General features: G+C 41.7%; 1 protein-coding gene across 2 annotated transcripts in view; it reads right to left on the reverse strand.

Annotated features, from left to right (window-relative positions):
• LOC102042499 (transcription factor BTF3-like) overlaps positions 1-12,868 on the reverse strand; it is a 68,994-nt gene that overhangs the window by 23,316 nt on the left and 32,810 nt on the right. The window contains exons 5-6 of one of the 2 annotated variants that reach the window (XM_005431076.3): positions 6,329-6,391; positions 4,474-4,906 (exon numbers count right to left, since the gene is read on the reverse strand). The exons of the other annotated variant lie outside the window; for it this stretch is intronic. Coding sequence (XP_005431133.1) covers positions 4,860-4,906; positions 6,329-6,391 — 110 coding nt within the window. The 3' untranslated portion in view covers positions 4,474-4,859. Of the gene's footprint in view, positions 1-4,473; positions 4,907-6,328; positions 6,392-12,868 lie in introns of those variants that run through there. 2 annotated transcript variants of the gene reach the window in all.

Below are 12,868 nucleotides of genomic sequence, written 5' to 3' on the forward strand. Positions count from 1 at the left end.
AAAAATCTCTGCAAATAAAGAGCTTTACGCACTGGAAAAATCAGCATCAAGAAAGCACAGACAATTGATGATTATGAACTATTAACAACATACTTCACATACTTTGGTTTCTCTGAAACACAACAAAGAACTTTCATTTCTCTTGGTATAAATAATTATCAATATATAAGTTTTAGGATTAAAAGACCCTAACCCCACATCACACACTTGCTTATAAAGATAAAAATGTTAAAGCCCCTCATTCAGGGTTCATAATGTTCTGAAATGTTGAGAAGCGTGCCCAAGGCTACGCATGCCCGGAAGAAGTGGGAGCGTAGTCAGAAGCGTGTCCGTTCCCCTGTGACGACACAGGCAAAGAAGAAGCAAACTCAGAGTTCGAGTTCGAAGAGCTCCACCCCTTCTCCAGTCTCAGTTCCTCCAGTTCCAAGCCTTTCAAGTCAGACCTCTGTTGCCCCAGAGAGGCGTTCGCGTGTCCAATCCCAAATGCCAGCACAGCTAGAAGCAGCCCAATCCTTGCCAGCCCTACAGGGCATGACAGCCACACACCCTGTAAAAATATCTGAAAAAAACAAAACAAACAAACAAAAAAAAAAAACCAAACAAAAGAAAAGATAAAACAGCCTTGAAGCTTTTATCCCCAGTAAAAGTAATGTTAGAAGCAATTTCGTAAAATTCCGCAGAGTCTGCCAGCTATCAGCAAGCAGCAAGTATTCTCTCAAAGATAAGAGAAGAGAAGCCATCCTGCCATCAGCAAGTAGTAGTTGCCCTTACCGACCAGAGAAAAGCAAAAGTAACGCCTAGCAAACAAGCGTGAGAAAAATTAGCATCATCTCCAGAGTCCCCAGAGTCCCATAAGTCCCCAGAAAGCCCAGAAATCCCAGAACTTTCAGAGAGAAGAAAGCAGAAGAAGTTGAAGAACCCAGAAGAGAGCTGCTTCTCGGCGACTAGCGAACCCGTGCCACGGCCATGCTTGCTCAGCTAGCAACTTATACGATTCAGTTGAGTTAAGGCTACTCTTGATGCTGTCTGGGGTGAGAAAATTGCAACTGCAATTCTCTGTGCTTTGTTTCAAGTGTACACGTCATTATCACAATTTGGACTATATTGTTTTACTGATTTTTTTTCTTTATGTGTTTGTTCTTTCAAAATTCTCAAACTGGGTGTTAGCAGTGAAATTTTCTCAATGCTGCATGGACTACTTTTGACATTTGCAGGGATACTAGGTTAAATTTTGTTCTCACAAATGAAAAAGATTCTTTGTGGTAATTGTGTTGGAACTTGGAATGATGTTTTGGTTGTCACTTTGGTGCATTTGCACCAAACAGATGCATTTCTATAAAAAGGATGATTTGGAGTGACATAGATTGTCTTATTTTTAAAAAAATTTCACTGCTAACACCCAGTTTGAGAATTTTGAAAGAACAAACACATAAAGAAAAAAAATCAGTAAAACAATATAGTCCAAATTGTGATAATGACGTGTACACTTGAAACAAAGCACAGAGAATTGCAGTTGCAATTTTCTCACCCCAGACAGCATCAAGAGTAGCCTTAACTCAACTGAATCGTATAAGTTGCTAGCTGAGCAAGCATGCTCGAGCTGTTTCTCTTACACTGAGTGACATGTTAACAAACATCAACAGTGTGAAATGAGCAACCCTCCGAAACAAAGAAGCAATTGACTATCAACTGCTAGTGCATAGACACGAGTGTGAAAAATTTAAAAATATGTGCTACATAAACATTTCAAACCATTCAAAATCGATTCATGAAAACATCAAAAGAGTACAAAAAAGCATTAACAAGCTTAGAGAAGTCATTAAATCCTAGACAGATAATGTAGTTAAATTTTTTAACCTTTCACTATTGTGAAAGCTTTTAAAAATAAGTTGTTACATTTTGATAAAGCTTGTAGTTCTTCTGCTCATTTTACCATGCATCTTCTAGTGCATGCGGCAGGCCATGAACAAAGTTGCAAAAGAAGTGTTTTTAGTGCAAAGAGAAGAGAGAGATGTCAAAACCCAAGACACACCTCTAGTTGTCCAAGACACCAAGACCCCTGTTAGGGGTCTCAGAGACCCTGTCACAGAGCCCAAGACACCTGTAGTTTTGATTATGACCCATAAAACAAATTACCAACCTTATATGAAAATCAGCAAGCCACAACAGTTTAAGTAAAATAATAGTGAAATTATCACGAGCTAGAAAAGAAGATTTTAAGTTTTTTAGTATAAAAGTTCAAGAAGCAAAATAGAGAGAACTGAGTGTGTCCAGCCTTTCTCCTTCTTCTTCTTAGCCTCCATCTTCTGCTGTGATGTTAGCACTTAGAGATTAGTTTAGAATAGAAGTGCACTGTCTAGCATGAGTGATAAGTATTAGAAAGTAAAAGTAAATATGATATACGTAATTTGTAGTACAAAAGACGACGCAGCCTTAGAGTAAGCAGAGAGTGCCTAAAACTGTCTTGCTGAGCTGACCTCGGCAAGACAAAAGAAAATATTTTGTAGATAAAACTTAATAAACAACCTTGAAACCGAAAAATGAAGAGCCCTGACTCCTTCTTCAAGCGCCAAGCTGAGAAAAAAACCTTTCGAACTTTTCTCAGAGTCACTCTGATCAGCTAAAAATCCCGACAAAATGTCAGCCTGCTGATTTTGTTTGAGTGAACAATTTCTTTAGCCTCTGATGGCAGGGAGAAGATAAAGGTACTAGGAGCTACCTTTGAACCACACCCATGGATCTGAAGGCAGCACAGCGCTTTCTTGCCACAGCATGCCACAGGACCTGAGGAATTTGAAAATTCTCCAATCAAAATCTAATTCCAAGTTGCTTCTCTCCAAGCCTTTTGACAAAAGCACTTCGCAATGTAATGTCTTATGGGAGTGTTACTAAAATATTTTTACTCGTCCACAAAAGTTTAACAAAAGTATATTGTATTTCAGAGTTTAGCAAACAAGTTGCTTTTTCTGATTTACTTAATTATTTTTGCAAAATTGACTGTGCAGTATGTGATCACAGATATCATGAACTCTGCCTCACCAGGGAGTAAGCTGGGGGTGCACAAGAAGTTGTGTGGGACAGCTGGGACACCTGACCTCAACTGATCAAAAGGGATATTTCAGACCATATGGCTTGTGCTCAGCAATAAAACTAGGGGGGAGGTTGGTGGAGGTACTGCTGCTTAGGGACTGGCTGGGCATGGGGCAGTTGGTAAGCCACTGTTTTTATTTGCATCACTTGTCTTTCTTGGGTTTTATTTTTCTCTCTCTGCTATTTTTCCCTTTTCCTTATTATTAAACTGTCTTTATCTCAACCCTCAAGTTTTCTCCCTTTTCTGATTTTCTCCCCCATCTCACTGGGGAGGATGAGTGGCTGCATGGGTCTTAGTTGCTGGCCTGGGTTAAACCACAAGTCAGTCATGGAGGTAAATGAAATTTACAGAAGCGAGCATCTCTATTCATAGAGAGTAATAATATACATGGGAAATATTTCTACCAAGGAGAAAACAAAACTTTATGCATCCACTTTCTAATTGCTCAAATTCTGGTTTCTCACAGCTAAACAAAGGCTGAGATAAAAACTGAACCAATAAAAACAACAGTGAAGAAACAAACAGATTTTAAATAAAATATTAACAGAAGTAAAGATTCTGTCTTTAAAGCAATTCTTAAGGAACAGAACTTTAAATCTACACATTTCCATCCAGACAGGCTTCAAAGGGTTACAGGTCCTGCTAGCAAACCTGCTTCAGCACGGGCTTCTCTCTCCACAGGTCCTGCCAGAAGCCTGCTCCAGTGCGGGCTTCCCACGGGGTCACAGCCTCCTTTGAGCAATTGCACCTGTTCCAAGATGTGGTCCTCCATGGGCTGCAGATGCATCTCTGTTGCCCCATGGACCTCAATGGACTGCAGGGGGGAGAGCCTGCCTCACCCTGGGCTGCAGGGGAATCTCTGCTCCAGTGCCTGGAGCACCTCCTACCCCTCCTTCTTCCCTGACCTCGCTGTCTGCAGTTGTTTCTCTCACATATTCTCACTCCTCGCTCCTGGCTGGTGTTACCCAGCTTCTTCCCCCTTCTAAAATTTGTTGTCCCAGAGGTGCTACCACCATCACTGATTGGCTCAGCCTTGGCCAGCACCAGGTCTGTGTTGGAGCCGGCTGGCACTGACTCTGTCAGACATAAGGGAAGCTTCTGGTGTCTTCTCACAGAAGCCACTCCTTCAGCCCCCTCAACCTTGCCACGTAAACCCCATACAATCATAAAGTAGTTGTAGAATACAGGTCTCTTTCTTAAATTCAGTACATTACAAAGTATCTTAGGAACACAGTGCATGTGCTCTGACCCACAAACACTAGGAATTCACCAATGAAGTCTTAAATGCTCCATTATGCACTATAATTTTTTTAGAAGACAGTTTTCTAATAGAGCAGAAAGGAAGATGCTCTGAAAAAAAAAGCAAGACTTTTATGATTGCTTAATAGTTATGGTCAATTTATTTTTCTTGCTTTTCTGACAAAAAGCCACACCAGAAAGTTCATTTTATATTCTTTATTGTATGGCAAAGTTCATTAAAGATGGGGTAGCTTGTAGACAAGATGCTCAAAACTTGTGTCTAGGTAGAGATTGATTAGCAATCTGACTTATTTCAAAGCATAGGCTTGTTAAACTAGGCCACAAAAACAGTACTGTGTACAAGCAACAACCGAATAAGAGCTGCAGGTTCAGGAGTTTCCAAATATTACACATCTTGAGATCTCATCAGGAAATAAAAATAAAATCAAATAAAAGCAGTCACAATATAAAATAGCAGCTCCATGTAGCTTTTTCAAGTTTTAATTTTATTCATAAAGTGTCACTTAGTTCAGTTTGCCTCATTCTTTGAAGCTTCATCAAAGTTTTCAACAAGATCTAGAAAAAGAAAAATGTTGAAATTCAAGTCTGACCTACTTCAGCTTTGCCAATTCCCTCGCATTCCCCCGCCCCCCAAAAAAAAAGTTCCAGGTCATATTAAGTGGTTACATGGTAAAAAAAATAAAAACAGCTTATAAAGTACAAACCAAACAACATTTAAGAGTTTCATGGTTCATTCTTCTTGTTCAAACAACTAAGTTTGAAATAGTTAATTATAAAGCACAATTTTAGGAGCATTTAACTTCACCATATGCACAACAGAGCAGTGATACTGAAAAGGCAGTTTCTTAGCAGTCTTCTTATTGACTATTAAATAATTATCTTAGCCATAGCTATTATTCCTACATGGGAAAAAAATACTAGCTCAAACCAATGATCCATCTAAGTCTCATATGGTATCTGAAAACAATGCTCACAGAAATTCTATAAAAGAATCACAGAATGGCCTGAGTTGGAAGGGACCTTAAAGATCATCTCATTCCAACCCAGACATGGGCAGGGACACCTTTTACTAGACCAAGCCCCTTCCAACCTGGATTTGAACACTTCCAGGGATGGGACAGCTACAGCTCCTCTGGGTAAGCTGTGCCAGTGCCTCACCACCCTCACAGTAAAGAATTTCTTCCTAATCACAGAATTACAGAATCATTCAGGTTGAAAAAGACTTCCAAGATCATTGGGTCCAGCCTTTGAACACTACCTTGTCAACTAGACCAGAGCACTAAGTGCCACATGCAGTCATTTCTTGAACACTTCCAGGGATGGTGACTCCACCACTTCCCTGGGCAGTCTGTTCAAATGCTTAACCACTCTTTCTGTGAAGAAATTCTTCCTGATGTTCAACCTGAACCTCCCTTGGTGCAGCTCAATGCTGTTTCCTCTCATCCTGTCACTTGTTACCTGGGATAAAATGCCAACTCCCACCTTGCTAGAACCTCCTTTCAGATAGTTGTTAAGAGTGATAAGGTCTCCCCTGAGCCTCCTTTTCACCAGGCTGAGCCCCCCCAGCTCCCTCAGCCCACTCCTCATAAGACTTGTGTTTTAGACTCTTCCCCAGCTCTATTGCCTTTCTCTGGACACACTCCAGCACCTCAAAGTCTTTCTTGGAGGGGTTCAAAACCAGACACAGTATTCAAGGTGCAGCCTCACCAATATCAAGTACAGAGGGACAATATCTAAATAGTATCTAATTAATATCTAATGCATATCTACTTTCTTTCAGTTTAAAGTCGTTCCCCCTTATCCTGTCACTCCATGCCCTTGTAAAAAGTCCCTCTCCAGCTCTCTTGCAGCCCCCCTTCAGGCGCTGAAAGGAATGACCAGTCAATACTCTTACTGTCCTTGGCCCAATCTTACACTACATATATTATGTCTCAGCAAAATTCACTTCCTTTTCCTCCACTGCATGCATGTTCTTACCTGGAACTTCATCATCATCATCATCATCACCACCAGTAGCGAGTGGTGCTTTTCCATCCATAGCTGCAAGAGTAAGCAGTTCAAAAGTATCAGTCAAGCTCACCATAAGCGTCTTGATTACAAAGGTGCTTTGCTTTTTGAAAATATTATCAAAGAGTCTGAACTAAATTTCAATTCTCTGTCCAATTCCCCTGCTAAATAAAAATCTACAACTAATTATATGCTACTAATAATGCTCAAACAGACCAGCTGAAAAATGAGAAGATGCATGCCAAACAAGTTTACTACTCATCATCTTGGTTCTAGATATATAGAGTGCTTTGCATGGTAATAATTTTCAGCTAAAAGCAGAGACTGATTTTGCCAATTTCTCTTAAAAACAGCTTGGTTTATTGATTACTCAGTGGTTCTTGAGGCTTATCTATTTTACAGTATTAGCAAGTTATAAGGAAATCTTAGGATCTTATGATCCTAGGCTTTCAAGAAAACTAAGGTGCAATTGTGAAGCTGCAAGTAGACACATGACTAGAGACAATTAAAGATATTGTTCCCTGGCAAAGCCAGAGGAATATGGAACTGGATACACAATTTTATACTTCACTGATTAAGGTAACCACATGTCCTGGTCCACATCTCTACTGACTCAGTAATTTCTTAACTATTCCCATTATATTTGCCAGTGCTAGTGAGACTTAACCCTGTCCATTATAGTAGACCAATGAGCATCTGTGAAACTGAAGCAGTATAATGCTAAGAATAGATATCTCAAGTCCTGAGGTGTTTGTGCCACTACTTTTACTGCTATTCTTAACTGTACTACCTTAAGAATATGAGACAGCTTAGCCCATGACCACCATTTAATCCTAATTAATCCTTCTCCGTTTTCAAGAAAAGCATGAGCAAAGAGATGGGTTTATACTAGACTTCTGAAATTGCTGCATCCTGATATCTAGAGAACAAAAATAGATGAATGCATAAACTTTGTTCTGAAAGGGCTTAAGGAGAAGGTCACCACTGTCAGTGACCCATGGAGGTCCATGGTGGAGCAGAGATCCACCTGCAGCCTGTGGAGGGCCCCACACTAAAGCAGGTAAATGCCCGAAGGAGGCTGTGACCCTGTGAAAAGCCTGTGCTGGAACAGGGTCCTGGCAGGATCTGCAAAGAGAGGATCCCACGCTGGAGCAGGTTTGCTGGCAGGACCTGTGACCCCATGGGGGAACCATGCTGGAAAAGCCTGCTCCTGAAGGACTGTACCCCATGGAAGGGATGCTGGGGCAGGAGAAGAGTGAGGAGAAAGGAATGGTAGAGACACAGCATTAGGAACTTAGCACAACCCCCATTCCCCCTTCCCCTATGTCACTCAGGGGTAGAAGAGTTGGAAGTGAAGTTAAGCCCAGGAAGAAGGGAAGGGTGGGGGGAAGGGGTTTTAAGATTTGTTCCTATTTCTTATTATCCTACTCAATTTGATTGGTAATACATTCAATTATTTTACCCAAGCTGAGTCTGTTTTGCCCATAATGGCAATTGGTGAGTGATCTCCCCCTGTCCTTATCTCAACCCACCAGTCTTTTATTGTATCTTCTCCCCATCTTGCTGATGGATGGGATTGAGAGTACATCTTAGTGGGTACCTGGCAGCCAGCCAGCCAAAGTCAACCCACCACAGCAATCTGCAGGCAAGCTTAATGCGACAGCATTTAGCCAGGCTTTTAGCACAGTTGAAAAATGGGCAAGCTATGGCTAAACCCTATAAATTCCTGCAACTGCATTTGTTGCCATTAAGATACACCTAGCTTATCTTAAGCATTATAACCTAAAGAGCTCTGTCCTAGGGTGATGTTATGATGCTTGTATCCCCAATCGTCTGTTCTGTTTATGCTGGATATTATATTCTGTGCCTTCAAGACTGGCTCTGACAGTGAAGGCGGGAAGAAGAAAGAAGCACGGAGTTTCGTTATCAGCTGCACTCTCCCCCACAGTCTGCTGGAACACAGAACTCCACTGTTGTTGTCTGGGCATGGACGGGGCAGAACACAGTGCTCCTTTTGCTTTTTAGTTAGTTTAGCTAGCTGAGGCAGTCCAAATTTTCCCTGGACTGTTTTTCTTTCCCTTTTCTTGGAACCGTTCAAACCTGCTCTGGACTGGGATCCGGGGAAACACCGAGAGCTCACACTTTGTAGCCCACCTAGGCCTACTCTGGGCAGCAGCCTTTCCCAGTGCCGGAGGGACTGATAAGAGAGCGACCACCCCCAGGAGAGACTTTCTGAATCTGTTATCTCTTCAGAGCGGCGAATGAGTTTTGTCATCTGGTATTGTTCATTTCTTGTGCTGGGGAGTGCTTTGCCTGTTAAATAAACAGGTTTTCTTCCACTTCTCCCCGAGGAAATTCTTCCTGAAGCAGTTGAGGGGAGGGGCCATGTGGGCTTGCTTTCTGGGGGGCCTTTTGGAGGTTTTCTTCCAAATTTGCCCTAAACCAGGACAGGCTCAAAGAACAGTTGCTTCCAAAAATGCACCACAAAAGCAGCTTGCCGAGCTAGTCTGCATATGTGGTATGATGTCTATCGTTAACAGGCATAATAACATTCCCACTGTATCCAAAAAGGCTTTTGTGTAATAGTGTTATGTTTCTTTGCTTACATAAAATGACAAGGTTTCAAGTAGATGTGCATCCTCCTAGAAAATATACTAGGGCATTTTTGTGCATTAATATATATATTTTGAAGCCACAAGTCCCCCTTGGAATTTAACTTACAGTCTGCTAACATAGTTTATCAAATATACTCTATTTCTTAATGAGAATAGAAAGCTACAGAAGTTAGACATAACTGAAAAAGAAAAGGTAAAAGCCATTCCATATTTTGAAACAAATCAGTGTCTAATTTACAAGGTACAAATAATTTCAATGCTTTATATGTGGAGAAAATATAATGGGAGTAGAGGGTCTGTCTATTCTACAAATGTGAGCAGGCTGACACACTAAAGCCGAATGATAATCCATCTAGTCTACCGTTCCTGACAGAGGTCTGCCTAGACATAAGTGTAGATGTGCACGAAGTTACATCTAAGGAAGTCTGAATTTTGTATGCTGGTGGAAGAAGAGGACTCAGTGAATCCTGGAACCTGTAGGCTACTCCAGCTTCTACCAACAGTAAAAACACACATAAAACATCTTTAAGGCTATCACTCTTGGGTAGGAATTACTGGAACATGAAATGCTGCAGATGTGCATGGGGATTGTTTATCTGAATGCCACCCCCAACATATGCTAATGGCAAACCCTGACTGCATGAGCTAGCTATAATGGTTTTACTCTACTCAGAAACTTCCCTAAACCAGAAAGAACTGTACCATCTCCTGATGCCTAACATTAAAAGGTGTAAGTCAGCCAGAAGGGGATTAAATAATTTTCATGGGGCTCAAGTAACCAAGCAGGGCAAGAGTGTCCTGAGTAATAAGCCAGCTGGACTTATAAACAGAGCTTTAAACTAGATTTATTGGAGGAAGGACATGGTTTTCTAGGCACTTGAGAAGAGCCAGGGCTGCCAAGGCATGAGGAATAAACAGAAAACACCTGTGAATTGCCTCAAGGGAATTAGGGTGAGCTCCTCTTAAAAGGGGATGTGGCTGACAGCCCAGCTGAAGTGCTTCTATACCTGTGTATGCAGCATGGGAAACAAACAGGAGGAGCTGGAAACAGCTGCCCAGATGGAAAACCATGACCTGATTGCTATCACAGAAATTTGGTGGGATGAATTGCATGATTAGAGTGCTATGATTGATGGCTACAAACTATTCAGAAGGGACAGACAAGGAAGGAGAGGTGGGGGAGTTGCTGTCTATGCCAAAACCAGGATTGATTGCATGAAGTGATCTTTGAAGAACAGCAATATGCAGGTCGAAAGCTTATGGGTGAAAATTAGAGACTAAGTCAAGAAAATAAACTTTGTGGTTCAGCTGCAGCCTTCAAATAAAGATCCCCTTTTATATTACCTCCTTACTAAAAATATCTCGAGTTTCATTTCCAGGTTGAGAAAAAGGCAACAGCAGGAAGCATCATGCTCGCATGCCCTGATCCTGATAGGGATCTTTAACCACCCAGATATCTGCTGGAAAAATGTCACAGTGAATTGCAAGCAGTCCAAGAAATTAGTGGAGTGCTGAAGTGAGTTGACTGTGGCCAGACACCAAGTGCCCACCTAGCTGCTCTATCACTCCCCTCTTCAGCAGGACCTGAGAGAGGAGAAAATAAGATGGAACAAAACTCATGGGTCAAGATAAAGGCAGGTTAATAAAGCAAAAGCAAAGGTCACATGCAAAAGCAAAGGAAGAAAAAGATTTATTCTCTACTTCCCATCAACATGCAATGTCTGACCACTTCCTGGGACAAGGGATTCAGTATGTGTAGTAGTTGCTCCAGGAGACAAATATCTTAATAATGAATGCCCCCTCCTTCCTCCTCCTTTCTCTTAACTTTTATTGCTGAGCAGATGTTAATATCCTTTTGGTCAGTTGGGATCAGCTATCCTGGCTATGTCCCTTCCAAAGATATTTGCCCACCACCAGCCTACTGTTCTTGGGGGGTGAAGAGGGGGTATTGTTGGAGAGACAGCCTCAATGACAAAGCACTGGTATGTGATCAACACCTTTCTAGCTACCAATACACAGAACTGTGAGAGCTGCTATGGGGAAAGTTAACTCCTTGTCAGCCAGACCCAATACAAGTGCTTTGAGGACAACTTTCTAGTACAGGTGATGAAGAGCCCAACCAGAGGAGAGGCACTGCTGGACCTGTTGCTCACTAATGCAGAAGAACTTGTGGCCTTAACCTGAGACATGAGATTCAGATCAGATATTACAAAAAAAATACTGTTAGGGTGGTCAGGCATTGGAATAGGTTGCCCAGCAAGGTGGTAGAGTCACCATCCCTGGAGGTGTTTAAGAGGCATCTGGATCTGGTGCTGGGTGATATGGTTTAGGGGTTACAGTAGTAGTGTTGGGTTAACAGTTGGACTTGATCTTAAAAGGTCTCTTCCAACCTTGATGATTCTATGATTCTAAAGTCTCTCTAACTTATTGGAGAGGTCAAGACTGGAGGCAGCCTGGGCTGCAGCCATAACGCCTGGATAGAATTCTCAATTTTGAGGGGTACTGGATGGGTAAAACAGTAGTCAGGACCCTAAACCTCATAGGGGCAAACTTTCAGCCATTTAGAGCACTATTGCGTGGGATTCCTTGGGAAACTGCCCTCAGAGATAAAAGAGCTGGGAGCTATTTATGTCATGTTTATATCAGATTGCTGCCTTAATTCAAACCACAGGCGTTATATGACTTGAACAAGTTTCTCCATTCTTTCCCAGCAGCAATGACTTACACCATGACAAACATGCTTGTCAAGTCAAACACAGCCCCACCCTTTCCCAGACAAAAGTACAACTTTATCATAACTATAGCAAAGCTATTATTTGGAACAGTATTATTCCACATATAAAAATGTGATGGAGTGAAAAAAAAAACAACAATTGTAGCAGAAGAGTGGCAGGCACATTGATTTGAGGCATCTGTTACAAGCGTTTGTCCCTGGGACAGGTGGCATCCAAAACAACAGGGAGGAATTAACATGAATCATAGAAACACAGAATAGTTTAGGTTGGAATGGATCTTAAAGACCACCATGTTCCAGCCCCCTGACATGAACAGGGATACCTTCCACTAGACCAGGTTGCTCCAAGCCCTGTCCAAACTCACCTTGAACACTTCCAGGGATAGGGCAGCCACAGCTTCTCTGGGCAACCCATGCCAGTGCATCACCTCCATCTGAATAAAGAATTTCTTCCTAATATCTAATCTCAACTTGCCCTCTATTAGTTTAAACCTGTTACCCCTTGTCCTATTATACATTCCCTGATAAATAGCCCCTCCCTTAAATAAATAGTTGTCTCACCTTTTTGTAAAAAGAGAGATCTTAACAGTTTCATTTTAAATCCTTCAAGTTTTCTTTCTTTCAAGCCCCACTTCTACCAGAAGGAAACCACACAGCTGACACTAGGAAGGAGGGACCTGAGCTTCATTGGGAAAGCAGTTTACCTCACCTCCTGAACACTACTTCTAGCAGAATTTTTTTCACTGGGAAGTTGAGAGAAGCATCATCATCTTTAGGAATAGAGTCAATCTTTGTTGGCAGCAAAGCACAGAAAGAAAAACTGTAACAATCAAGTTCATAATTGCCACAAGAAGCAGAAAGTAAGTAGGAAAACCCTACATGCAGGACATGAAACATGGTCCTGATGCCTTGCAGTGGCTACCTAGAACAGAGGCTAGACAGAGTTAAAAGAAAAAAGTGGGTATTTATTAAAGGCCTTCAATAGATACACCTTGGGCAGTGCAAAAGCCTTACAGAGATTACTCCCCAGATGGGTGACAGTCATGAGTTTTTCAGACAGATATAAGTTTGGTCTATTTGCATATCAGAGGTTAATTCTCCAATTATAGCGTTAGGTAATGAAATCATATTGCTCCAGTTTGCTTCCCCACCCCCCGCCCC

The sequence above is a fragment of the Geospiza fortis genome, unplaced genomic scaffold, assembly GCF_000277835.1.
Source record: "Geospiza fortis unplaced genomic scaffold, GeoFor_1.0 scaffold247, whole genome shotgun sequence".
Lineage (NCBI taxonomy): Eukaryota > Metazoa > Chordata > Aves > Passeriformes > Thraupidae > Geospiza > Geospiza fortis.